Here is a 14003-nt window from a genome sequence, read left to right on the forward strand (position 1 = left end):
GACTTGAATAAAGATGATTTTTCCACTGGTTCAGAAATTTATCCATTAAAAAAAGCAGCGCATTACATTTGTACATGCCTGAGCACTTCAATAAAATAATTTTCTCCTAGACAAACTGGCTGGGTTTGTGTAGGAGAAAATGCTAAACTTTCCCTTAGCTTTCACATAACTTTCAACAACTGGGTGTTTAAAATATGATTGTCGGTGCCTGACTGAAGGCATGAGAATTCTTTAAATGCCTGTAATGACTGATGGGATTAGTAATCTGGTATTCCAGGAATGGAACTGTGTCTCCACTCAAAAACCAGATAATACAAGGGGCCTATTCGGATATAAAATGTGGATTTAAGATAATTTCATAGATTTGGTAATGTAAAAATCATACTATTCCACTTGATTTTTAGGAAATGACTGCCACTAAAATGCGATAGAATCACGTGTCTGTAAATTTGTTGACACTGTTAAATGGTCACACAGCCTTCGTTCAACAGTGTACTCATACTCACTTGCTCCTGACTTGTGTCATTTAATAAAGCTCAGAAGAGTAGCTATAAATTCTGGCCATAACATTGCCGGTTTAATTAGCAGCAATTTATTGAGCAAAAAGTTTGGTCTGATGACAAGTCTTTAGGGAAAATGGAAGTCACTGAAGAATATTTTCAGAAACAGTTATGTGTTTAGAGACACATCTGTGCCATACTCTGAGCTATAGTATTTTATTTATTTTTTTAAAGTAGATGATTGTGTCTTCAAAACTGTTGTAACCTCTGGAATTAGAAGACACTCAGTAAAAATATGTATTGACTAGAATTGGTTTTCTTCCCCAAACTTAGGTTAAACGTCATTGCGGTTGCCACTTTTACAGAGCTTGCTCTACTGTCAGGCAGTGGGCACCCACAGCGTGTCCTCCGTGGGTAGAGGCAGGTCCTAGCACAGCTCTCTGACATGCCTTTTGGGGTGTAGGTATATATAATACAGTCACAGCTGACATGCACACATTTGCACGTTTGTCCAGATAACTGCCTTGTTCATATAGAAGGAACAAATTAAGACTTTAGAAATCAGCGATAATCTCCCCTAAAGTGAATGACCGAGGTTCCACCCTAGTACAGACTTTTGTCACTGCCCTGTTAATTTGTTCATAAATGCCATCTGTGTATTTCGGTAATGGGTAAATGTGGCTATTACTCAATCAGACAAAGATGCATTTTAGCCACTCAGCAGCCCTCGGGGTTTTTCCACATAAACATGACATTGCTTTCCCATCTACAAATCTGATGGTTTCTGCTGTAGTGTATGTATGGGTAGGATCCATATATTAACTAACCAGCTGTGTTCCTGTGTAACCTTCTTGTTATTGACAAGCTCAGAGCTGTCTTTACCAAAATAAAAATACTACATGTAGTAAAGAGTGTTTCTGAATTTCACATTGCCGATGAAAATTTTTATCACAGATTTCCAGTTAGTCCTTACACATTCCTTTTGTTAGTTCTTCTAAATGAGGTTCTGCCTGTAATAAATGGTTGTTGGCAGTGATTGAAGTATAGTATCAGTGAGGAAAAGAAAACCAAATAGATATATATGCATGTTCAGTCACTCAGTTATGTCTGACTCTTTGCAACCCCGTGGGCTGCAGCTCACCAGGCTCCTCTGTCCATAGGATTTTCCAGGCAAGAATACTGGAGTGGGTTTCCATGCCCTCCTCCAGGGAATCTTCCCCACCCAGGGATCGAGCCCAAGTCTCCTGTATCTCCTGCATTGGCAGGCAGATTCTTTACCACTGTACCACCTGGGAAACCGTAAATAGAAATGTAGTATTTAATGAATGTATTAATTTTTTCCAAGCTGCTGATCAACCTGTTCGGTGATTAATTTCTTTTCTTTCCATACATGTCTAAAAGTTGTTTCATTCAACAAATATTTGTGGAGTGTCTCCTAAGTATCAGGTGTTCTTCTAGGCAGAGGTGATAAAACACGAAAAAGACAAGCCATGCTGAAGTGGAGCCGACATTCCAGGGGGAGAACAGATAAGAACAAAGTGGCAGGCAGTACGACGTGCTGTAGAAAAGGGCCAGGGTAGCGGGACAGACCAGCCATGATGAGTGGGACAGTCAGGGACGCCTCACCGTCGAGTTCTCGAAGAAGGAGGCATTTGGGCAGAGACTGAGAGAGAGAATGAATGAACGGATGCGTGGAGAGGCAGTGAGAATAGCTGGGGGGAAGGCTTTTCCTGGAGAGGACACCCCCCAAACCCACTGAGGACGTGTTTACCTGATTGAAGAGCCTCTTGGTGCAGATAGAATCCATTCACTCCTCCAAGTAAGGCCTTATGTATTTGAAGCTTTCACTGTACAAAATAAGAGAAATGCATATAGATGGATGAATATAAAATATGGTCTGTCAGCTGCTTTATCAGTACAGACACAGGAGAGTAAAGGGCGGGGATGCAGACGGTTGTCCAAGGTTTTCATGGTCTCCGTCTCAGGCCAGGCAGCCACCCAGCCACAGCTGTGGACACAGGAAGAAGCACAGGTAGCTGAGAAAGGGCCTCGAAATTCCGATGAGTGCCTGAAACAGCGAGCGAGGATCCGGGGTCACTGGCTCTCGTAAATACAGACAGGCCGGAAATTAGTGTCTGCGAGGCCTGGCAGAGGCAGAGTGACACCGTTCGCGGGCCAGGCTCCAGCTCAGCACCTCGTGGCCTGGAGTCGTTCTGGGCCTCGGTCCTGCTGCAGGTCAGGACACGGCCCCGGGGCCTGGACACGGAGCCAGGCAGACTTAATGAAAACCAGACTGGGTCTGGCCTCAGGAAGAACTATCACGGATTTTTGGAAAATGTATTGAAGGAAGGAAATGAAGGCCATTGAGGAAGTGTTTACTAGTAATGATGTGGGGAAGGGAGTGCCGCCTTGGGAGCCCCTGGTTGGCAAGTCACTCCGGGTGTTTCTGCTCCGTGAATGGGCCACACTTGATGGCAAACCGTGAGGAAAGCAAGAGTTTGAGAAAGCAGTTAAGTCGCAAGTCAGCCTTGTTTTGCATCAGTGTAAGAATTCGTTTGGGGAAAATAAGTTCAATTCTGTGTCTCAAATGGGACTTCCCTGGTGGCTTAGATAGTAAAGCGTCTGTCTGCAATGCGGGAGACCTGGGTTCAATCCCTGGGTTGGGAAGAACCCCTGGAGAAGGAAATGGCAACCCACTCCAGTACTATTGCCTGGAAAATCCCATGAACAGAGGAACCTGGTAGGCTACAGTCCATGACTCAAATAAATGATTCTGGATTCTTTGTTTAGAAAACTGGGAAGGGACGAAGGGTTTGTGGATGGGTGGAATTTGAGGACCCTCACCCTGCCATGATCTACCCAAAAAGATAGTAAACTGTGTAACCGTAGTAAACTGACTTCCTCAGATAGGTTTCAGTCAGTGATGCAAAACCACGGAATATCGTGGAGTTGTACGTGTAGCTGTTGTAGATAATGTAGCTGTAAAAAGTCTAAAGAAAGCAAGTAAAACTATCTTAGGATTTTCAGTTTTAGCATTATTGACATTTTTGGATCAAAACATGCTTTGTTGTGAGGCTGTCCTGTGTGTCGTTGGGTGTTCAGCAGCATCCCTGGTCTCTACCCGTTGGATGGTAGGAGCACCCTCTGTCCACAAGTGGTGGTCACTTAAAATATGTCCGACTGAATGTCCCTCTGGGTGAAATCGCCTCTGAGTTGAGAAACACTCACCTAGAAATTAAATTGACCTGAAAAAAATTCAGGGAATATTATTGAAATCTTCAAAACCTGGAAAGTGGGGCAGATTACATACAGGCTTCTTCATCAGTTCCCAAATGTTTAAAATGAGGACTAACTCTATTGAAGTTTGTTGAATTTAATTGAAGTCTTCCCTTTCATATAAGATTCTGGAGAATTTGCAAGCAATGAATACATTCCAAAGGGGGTTTGAGGGACTCTGGGAAATGATTAACTTCACTGCTTTATGAAGGAGAATCAGCTTTTCCCACAACACATTCCTGGTTCAACCAGAGAGAGTTTTAGCTTTAGTTGCAGAGTGATATAGGTTCTGGTTTTTTGGGGTTTTTTTTGATAATTTATAGACAAAACTTGGAAAAGTTTGCCTTAGTTTCGGTGGATAAAAATAAAACGCATTGAGAAATGAGACAAGTTGAATGAAACCAGTTCCCTTCGAATGTTGGTTGGTCCTTGTATTTTTCTCTCAACATGCCTCTCTCCGTCTCCTCCCAGGAAACATTGGAAATTCTTTTACGATCGACCCCATCTTGGGCTCCATAAAAACTGCCAGAGAATTAGATCGAAGTAACCAAGTGGCATATGACTTAATGGTGAAAGCTACAGATAAAGGCGACCCACCAATGAGTGAAATCACCTCTGTGCGGGTCTTTGTGACCATTGCTGACAACGCCTCTCCCAAGTTTACATCAAAAGAATATTCTGTTGAAATTAGTGAAACTGTTGGCATTGGAAGTTTCGTCGGAATGGTTACAGCCCACAGCCAGTCATCAGTGGTATATGAAATAAAGGATGGAAATGTAGCTGATGCCTTTGCTATTAATCCACACTCTGGAAGTATCATCACTCAGAAAGCTTTGGATTTTGAAACCTTGCCCATCTATACATTGACAATACAAGGAACTAACATGGCTGGTTTGTCTACAAATACAACTGTTTTGGTGCACTTGCTGGATGAAAATGACAACTTGCCAGTTTTTGTGCAAGCAGAGTATACAGGGCTCATTAGTGAATCGGCTTCGATTAACAGCGTGGTCCTAACAGACAGAAATGTCCCATTAGTTATTCGAGCCACTGATGCCGATAAAGAATCAAATGCCTTGCTTGTTTATCACATTGTTGAGCCATCTGTACACAAATACTTTACCATTGATTCTAGCACGGGTGCTATTCATACAGTCCTAAGTTTGGACTATGAAGAAACAAGCACATTTCACTTTACTGTGCAAGTTCATGACACAGGAACCCCACGTTTGTTCGCTGAATACGCAGCCAATGTGACTATACACGTCATTGACATTAACGACTGCCCTCCCGTGTTCTCCACATCATTATACGAAGCATCTCTTTTGCTGCCAACCTACAGAGGGGTCAAGGTCGTCACGGTGAATGCCACTGATGCCGATTCAAGTGCGTTCTCACAGTTAATGTACTCCATCACCGAAGGCAACATTGGGGAGAAGTTCCTGATGGACCGCAAGACTGGAACCATGACTGTACAGAACACGACTCAGCTGAGGAGCCGCTACGAGCTAACCGTCAGGGCGTCCGATGGCAGATTCGCAAGCTTCGCGGCCATCAAAATTAATGTGAAAGAAAGCAAGGAGAGCCAGCTGAAATTTACGCAGGATTTCTACTCTGCTGTAGTGAAAGAGAATTCCACTGAAGCCAGAACACTAGCTGTCATAACTGCCCTTGGGAATCCAATCAACGAGCCCCTGTTTTACCACATCCTCAACCCAGATCCCAGGTTCAGAATCAGCCGCACGTCCGGAGTTCTGTCGACCACCGGCATACCGTTTGATCGTGAGCAGCAGGAGGCCTTTGACGTGGTGGTGGAAGTCACGAGGGAGCGGAAGCCTCCGGCCGTGGCCCATGTCATCGTGAAGGTCGTCATCGAGGACCAGAACGATAATGCCCCGGTGTTCGTCAACCTCCCTTACTACGCCCTGGTGAAAGTGGATGCCGCCGTGGGCCAGGTTATCCGCCACGTGACCGCCGTCGACAGGGACAGCGGCCGAAACGGGGAGGTTCATTACTCCCTCAAGGAGCACCACGAACACTTCCAGATTGGATCCTCTGGGGAGATCTCACTGAAAAAGCCGTTTGAACCGGACACCTTGAATAAAGAGTATCTCATCACAGTGGTTGCCAGAGATGGAGGAGATCCAGCTTTCTCCGCCGAGGTCATCGTCCCCATCACCGTGATGAACAAAGCCATGCCCGTGTTTGAAAAGCCTTTCTACAGTGCCGAGATCCCAGAGAATGCACAGCTGCACAGCCCCGTTGTCCACATACAAGCCAACAGTCCGGAGGGCCTGAAAGTGCACTACAGCATCACTGAGGGCGATCCTTTCAGCCAGTTCACCATTAACTTCAACACCGGAGTTATCAGTGTCGTGGCGCCCCTGGACTTCGAGTCCCACCCGGCATATAAACTGAGCATCCGAGCCACGGACTCCTTGACTGGCGCTCACGCCGAGGTCTTTGTGGACATAATTGTGGAGGACATCAATGACAACCCTCCTGTGTTTGCCCAGCAGTCTTATGCCACCACCCTGTCCGAGGCATCTGTAATTGGGACGTCTGTGGTGCAAGTCAGAGCAACAGATGCTGACTCGGAACCAAACAGAGGGATTTCCTACCACATGGTGGGGAATCACAGCAAGAGCCACGATCATTTTCACATAGACAGTGGCACTGGCCTCATCTCGCTGGTCAGGACTCTGGACTATGAGCAGTTCCGGCAGCACCAGATTTCCGTGAGGGCTGTTGATGGCGGCATGCCCCCTCTGAGCAGCGATGTGGTCGTCACGGTGGACGTCACCGACCTCAATGATCACCCTCCCCTCTTTGACCAGCAGCTTTACGAAGCTAGAATTAGTGAGCATGCTGCCCACGGGCATTTTGTGACCTGTGTAAGGGCCTATGATGCAGACAGTTCAGACACAGACAAGTTGGAATATTCCATCCTGTCTGGCAATGACCATAAGAATTTTGTCATCGACAGCAAGACAGGGATCATTACACTCTCAAACCTTCGCCGGCACGCCTTGAAGCCATCCTACAGCCTCCAGGTGTCTGCGTCGGATGGAGTTTTTAGGAGTTCTGCTCAGGTTCACGTGACTGTGATTGGAGGCAATTTGCACAGTCCTGTGTTTCTTCAGAACGAGTATGAAGTGGAGCTCGCTGAAAATGCTCCCCTGCACACTCTGGTGACCGAGGTCAAAGCATCCGATGGGGATTCGGGTATTTATGGTCATGTTACCTACCACATTGTCAATGACTTCGCCAAAGACCGGTTTTACACAAATGAACGGGGGCAGATCTTTACTTTAGAAAAGCTTGATCGAGAAACTCCAGCAGAGAAAGTAATCCCCATTCGTTTCATGGCCAAGGACGCTGGAGGCAAGGTTGCCTTCTGCACCATTAACGTCATCCTCACAGATGACAATGACAATGCCCCACAGTTTCGAGCAACCAAGTTTGAGGTGAACATAGGGTCCAATGCTCCCAAAGGGACGTCAGTCATCAAAGTCCTCGCCAGTGACGCTGATGAGGGCTCCAACGCCGACATCACCTATGCCATTGAAGCAGATTCCGAAAGCGTTAAAGAGAATTTGGAAATCAACAGAGCGTCCGGCGTAATTACTACAAAGGAAAGTTTAATTGGCTTGGAGAACGAGGTCTTCACTTTCTTCGTCAGAGCTGTGGACAACGGGTCCCCACAAAGAGAATCGGTTGTTCCCGTCTATGTGAAAGTGCTCCCACCAGAAATGCGGCTTCCCAGGTTTTCAGAGCCGTTTTACACCTACACAGTTTCTGAAGACGTGCCCATCGGAACCGAAATAGACCTCATTCGAGCAGAACACAGCGGAACTGTCCTTTACAGCCTGGTCAAAGGGAATACCCCTGAGAGCAACAGAGATGAGTTCTTTGTGATCGACAGGCAGAGCGGGAGGCTGAAACTGGAGAAGAGTCTTGACCACGAGTCCACGAAGTGGTTCCAGTTCTCCGTGCTTGCCAGGTGCACTCACGGTGACTACGAGCTGGTGGCTTCTGTCGACGTTAGCATCCAGGTGAAGGATGCCAACGATAACAGCCCTGTCTTGGAGTCTAGTCCATACGAGGCCTTTATTGTTGAAAACCTGCCAGCAGGGAGCAGAGTCATTCAGATCAGGGCATCTGACCTGGATTCAGGAAGCAACGGCCAGGTCATGTATAATCTAGATCAGTCACAAAGCGTGGACGTCATCGAATCCTTTGCCATTAACATGGAAACGGGCTGGATCACCACGCTGAGGGAACTGGACCATGAAAAGAGAGACAGCTACCAGATCAAGGTGGTTGCGTCCGATCACGGTGAGAAGGTTCAGCTCTCCTCCACAGCCATTGTGGATGTCACGGTCACTGATGTCAACGACAGCCCCCCTCGGTTCACGGCCGAGATCTACAAAGGGACCGTGAGTGAAGATGACCCTCCTGGGGGTGTGATTGCCATCGTGAGCACTACAGATGCTGATTCTGAGGAGATCAATAGACAAGTTACATACTACATAACAGGTAACACATGTAAACGGTTTAATTTCAAATCATGTAGTGTCAGAAGCATGGATTCTGAGATACAGTCTTTTATGGCAGTTGAGAGTAAAAGATTCAATTGTAGTATATTTAAAATAAGTAGAAAGTAATAATCTCTTAAGCTGTATTTCAAGTTCTTTGCCTGAGCAAGGCCAGTTCTTGTTTCATTAGTCAGATTTTGATTTTTATGATTCATTCTGTCGAACTTTATATGTAGTATATAAAAAAGATATTACAATTTAAAAAATACAGTTGCAGTGTAGGTGAAAGTGTTGCTGATAGTCTTTAAATTCTGTTTGGCTTAGTGCTGTGTTCAGATACACATTTTAGTGCTACTTGCTTTGTTTTTTGGTTTTGTTGAGGCTTGGGGGAGCTTAGTAAACGGGAAAGCTAATAAAACAAATATAAATGGAATTACTTTTTAAAAACTAACTTTTAAATTATATATCTTTTGTACAGTTTGTTTTTCCTACTACTTATTCCTTTTTTTTTTTTTTTTTCAATTTCAACAAATTGACTGTCATCTCCTTCCTTTGATTTCATAGGCGGGGATCCTTTGGGGCAGTTTGCTATTGAAAATATACAGAACGAATGGAAGGTCTATGTGAAGAAACCTCTAGATAGAGAGGAAAGGGACAGTTACCTTCTGACCATCACAGCAACCGACGGGACCTTCTCATCCAAAGCTATAGTTGAAGTCAAAGTCCTTGATGCAAATGACAACAGTCCCGTTTGTGAAAAGGTAGGCTACTCCTGTCTTTAAGTTCATATATTATGAATTCAGGTTTCTTTCTTAAACCTTTCAGTTGGACAGTCACATGGTGCTCCTGCACGTGGAGTAATTCAGATGTCTTCCACGTTGTAAGTTCTTCGTGTTTAAGTCGAGATGGGGTTGATGGAGCCAGAGTTGGGGTAGTTTCAGAAGTACTTTTGGGGTATGTTTAAAAAGCTTGAAAACATCATTCAAAAATACTGTGAATTATGGATAGGATTACAGTTGTGTGTTAACTCTAAACATGCTCTGTTACATTTTCCTGAAGGGATTCCCTTCATCTGGGGGTGAGGTTATGGAGGAGGGGATATTAGGCCAGGAGTTCTTGACACACAGCTCTCTTCTGCCCCAGCAGACTGTATTTGGAGCCCTTGCTTTTGCACACACTAGAGGAACCCAGAGGTGCAGCGTGTGGCGTCTGCCCCCGCGGAGCCCGTAGTTCTTAACAGAGGACAGCATGGGTACCAAGGAAGAGCTGTAGTTCGGCATGTGGGGTTGTTAGCTATGACCTGACTCCTCTTTTGTAAGAAAAATAGTTCTGCAGACCCCTTGGATTTTAGTTTTATTTCCCATGTGTTCTGTGACCCCAGTTAAATGATTTCTGTTGCTCCCTTGGCAGTCATCTTAACTTTCAATGTTCTAAGTTAATGGTATTGTTTACAATCTTTGTAGACTTTATATTCTGACACGATTCCAGAAGATGCCTTTCCTGGGAAGCTGATCATGCAGGTCTCTGCGACAGATGCAGATATCCGTTCCAATGCTGAAATTACTTACACATTATTTGGTCCAGGTGCAGAAAAATTCAAACTAAATCCAGACACAGGTAAAGGTGGAATTTGGGCAAAACAGATTCTGTTTCAACAAAGTCACATATTCAGGTAGTTTTGGATCACACAGATAATTTGAAATTGTATTTTGTTCTTGTAAATTATACTCTCCTACTATAAAAATGGCATCTTTTAGAAAGGTAAGCAATAATTAACTGTAAACTTTACAGTGAGATAAAAAATTAACAGCAGCAATATCACCTACTTGAATCAAGGATTTAACATTTATAAGTTTTTTATATCACCTTCTTTAAAAAAGGAAAACAACTCAGAAGTTAAAGTATATCGAGCTTTCTGCTTTATCAACTTTCCATATAGTTTGTTTTATTGAACTTGTGACCATAAATTTATAATTCAGAATATTCATTAAAATGATTAATGATATTTTACCTGTTTTTAAACCTCTAAGATTGTATTTCTCTTCAAATTTATATTTTGTTAAAATTGGGGATCAAGTAACAGTTTTCTATTAAGCTTGCCCCCAAATTAATTACAGACATTTGAATCTAATTTTTGAGTCAATTAAAAAATACCTTGAACTTGGTAAATTGACAACTCTTCTGCTTTTTGACGTTGTATATAATACAAGAGACCCCAGCCTGGAGATCTTTATGGCTTAGAGCTGGCCCCTAGCAGGGTTTGACAACCTCCAACTCAAGAGGGCTCCCCCAGCAGTTGACTCTGTCACCGACAAAATTTTTCTCCAGAGAAAGGCCATTATTCAGATTTTATAAATGTAAGAGGAAGAAGCATGTCTGCTAGCAGTTACATCTTCACTTTCAAGTGAGCCCCTGGGTATTTGTTTGTTTTTAGGGGAACTGAAAACATCGGCCCCCCTTGATCGCGAGGAGCAAGCAACTTACCATCTTCTCGTCAAGGCCACTGATGGAGGGGGAAGGTTCTGCCAAGCTAGCGTTGTGCTCACGTTAGAGGACGTGAATGATAACGCCCCCGAGTTCTCTGCTGATCCCTACACCATCACCGTGTTTGAAAACACAGAGCCGGGCACACTCCTGACCAGAGTGCAGGCCACGGATGCGGATGCAGGTATAGCCGGAAGGTGCTCTTGTCTTCAGACTGTGGCCTGAGGGGCTGTTTTAACACACATTCATCCCCTTTCACGTACCCAACCTGATGCATGTTGAGTGACTCACTGTGGTTGTGTTCGCATTGGGATTTCCTCGGCGGCCCAGTGGTTAAGACTTGCCCTGCCAATATAGGGGGTGTGGGTTAGATCCCTGTTTGGGAAGTTAAGATCCCATACGCCTTGTGGCCAAAAAACCAAAACATAAACTATATTGTAACAGATTCAGTAAAGACTTTAAAACTGGTCCATATCAAAAAAACAAAACTTAAAATGTGTTGGCATTAAAAATTGAATGAAATCTTCAGAATAAGGAACTCATTTTTAATGAACATTCAAAATCTCGAAATTGTTCACAGTGAACTTACTGTGATGTCTCTAATATTCTAGCCTGTGATAACTGATTTTTATATCCCATTGAATTAATTGATAAAGGGTTTTTTTTGGTGAATAAAGCATTTGTGACAAAGAGATTTAGTATCATAGGAAATCTATGATAACATAACAGAAGCAAACAATATATTGTTTTAGTTTTACAGATCTTTCACGTTTTTTTTGGAGAAAGTAAGACTCTAGGATATATATTCACAGCATTTTGATAGCAGAGAATAGAAATAACTTCTTCGGTCATTCCTATACTGAAGAGTTAGAATATCAAATATATTAATTTTCAAATAAGTGTTTGTCACTGAAGCTAAGTAGTAAGTAGGCTTTATTTTTAAAGATCTGGGTTTTCAGAACATAAGTTCCTTTATCATATGGTCTTAAAAAAAGTCAAATGAGTATGAAATTATATTTGTTTTAACTCAGTGAATCTTTCATTTAAAAGTTACATTTTAAAGATCTTAGTCAACAAGAATTTTTAAATAATATATATTAGCATTTTCCCTTTTAATATGTATGCTACATGTATTTTTTAAATTTATTTTTTAATTGAAGGATAATTGCTTTACAGATTTTGTTGTTCTCTGTCAAACATCAACATGAAACAGCCATAGGTGTACATATTTTTAAGTAGCATGCTTACATTTCTTGAAATAAAGCATTCTGGCATGATGTGGTGTCTTGACAGGACTGAATCGGAAAATCTCCTACTCACTGCTTAACTCCGCTGATGGGCAGTTCTCCATTAATGAATTTTCTGGAATCATTCAGTTAGAAAAGCCTTTGGATAGAGAACTCCAGGCAGTATACACTCTGACTTTGAAAGCTGTTGATCACGGTTTGCCCAGAAGGTTGACAGCTACCGGCACCATTGTCCTATCTGTTTTGGATATAAATGACAACCCGCCCGTGTTTGAATACCGTGAATACGGTGCCACGGTGTCTGAGGATATTCTCATTGGGACTGAAGTTCTCCAAGTGTACGCAGCGAGTCGGGACATTGAAGCAAATGCAGAAATCACCTACTCTATCATAAGTGGGAATGAACACGGAAAATTCAGCATCGACTCTAAAACAGGTAACCTACCACTCGAATGTGAGGAAGCCCTTATTCTGCCAGAAAGTCTAGATTGCTCAGCACTTTACAGGTACAATGACAGGTCATATGTTGTCAGTAGATACCCTAAAAAAGAGAAAACTCAAGTTTCATTTGTGTTGTTATCTGAAGTGGGATTCATAATGGTTTAGAAGGCTTTAAAACTACAGTTCTACATACTAAAATCATTTCTGGCTTGTCTGTTATAGATATGACCAAATTTAAGGAGAAAATTAAAGCATCATACTCTAGTAATTTAGTAAAGATATAGGATGTAATAAATCAGTAAAGATAAAGAGTGGAAGATAGTAGAAAATTTTGCATAATGGCTCCTTTTTTCTGTGCCCCTTGTGGATCTCATATGAAATAGCTTCCCAAGTGAAACAGGAGTTTCGACCTCTTTGATCTTAGATTCAGTAGGGGCACCTGATAATTCATTAAATTGACTTCTTCATTATGCTAGCTGTGTACAACTGGCAAATACCTGGACTGAGTTCCTTAGTGAGGGACTGCCAGTGGGGTCACAAGTCGCTGGAGCTCTTGACTCTGGCTGCATAAATACTTTTGTAGTCTTGTTAACCTGTCAACTGAAATAGCTATAAGGAAATTGCTCTCTCCATTCAAACTGTGTTTAATTGTATGTGACTATTTCAGATGAAGGGTAGGTGTGTGATGATGCTATCTTAAAATGTATTTTTAGCACATATAAAATTGTTATTTTTAGGACTCTTTAGGATAGACTATAAGCAGGTAAAAAAGAAAGACATTGAAAGATGTTAAAGGAATTATTAAATCAAAAAGGGATTTTTTAAAAAAATGACAGTATGTAAACAAAGAGTTATTCAAGAGATTTTTAAAAAGGATATGAATTTCTGTAAAAGTAGAAGAAGGAAAAGAAAAGGAAAAGCCAAAGAGTAGTTTTTATGTTTTCTTTCTGTTTTATTAAATTCTGTAGTAAACTGTCATTTAGAAGAGATAAGAAATACAATCATTTTTATAACAGGGATATGATGAGTACTGAGCAATTTAAGTTTAAAAGCAATTTAAATATTCCAGAGAGTATCAGGAAAGTAAAAGCAATAAAGTTCCCAGGATGAGCCAATTCCTGTTTTAATTATTGAATTAAGAAATTAGAAAACATACATAAGTGGTAAGTAAACTATTGAAGATTTCAGTCATAGGAGGAGAAAGTGGTGGCATTTTAAAGCACTGGAAGTAACTCTGATTTTCTACTCAGGGGCCATATTTATCATTGAGAATCTGGACTATGAAAGCTCTCATGAATATTACCTGACTGTAGAGGCCACTGACGGAGGCACCCCATCATTGAGCGACGTTGCCACCGTGAGCATCAATGTGACAGACATCAACGACAACGCCCCAGTGTTCAGCCAAGACACCTACACAGCCGTCGTCAGCGAGGACGCTGTTCTTGAACAGTCTGTCATTACGGTGTGTATCTTTCCCTCTACAATTTTCTTTTGAGTCTTTGCAAGAATTTTTC

General features: G+C 42.5%; 1 protein-coding gene across 6 annotated transcripts in view; it reads left to right on the forward strand.

Annotated features, from left to right (window-relative positions):
• FAT1 (FAT atypical cadherin 1) overlaps nucleotides 1-14003 on the forward strand; it is a 123479-nt gene that overhangs the window by 89408 nt on the left and 20068 nt on the right. For all 6 annotated transcript variants that reach the window (XM_006076178.4, XM_006076179.4, XM_044938271.2 and 3 more), the window contains exons 10-15: nucleotides 4248-8315; nucleotides 8879-9075; nucleotides 9778-9931; nucleotides 10749-10982; nucleotides 12092-12481; nucleotides 13737-13951. In XM_006076178.4, the coding sequence (XP_006076240.4) occupies nucleotides 4248-8315; nucleotides 8879-9075; nucleotides 9778-9931; nucleotides 10749-10982; nucleotides 12092-12481; nucleotides 13737-13951 (5258 nt within the window). The remainder of the gene's footprint in view (nucleotides 1-4247; nucleotides 8316-8878; nucleotides 9076-9777; nucleotides 9932-10748; nucleotides 10983-12091; nucleotides 12482-13736; nucleotides 13952-14003) is intronic.

This window comes from Bubalus bubalis, chromosome 1 (assembly GCF_019923935.1).
Source record: "Bubalus bubalis isolate 160015118507 breed Murrah chromosome 1, NDDB_SH_1, whole genome shotgun sequence".
Taxonomy (NCBI): Eukaryota; Metazoa; Chordata; class Mammalia; order Artiodactyla; family Bovidae; genus Bubalus; species Bubalus bubalis.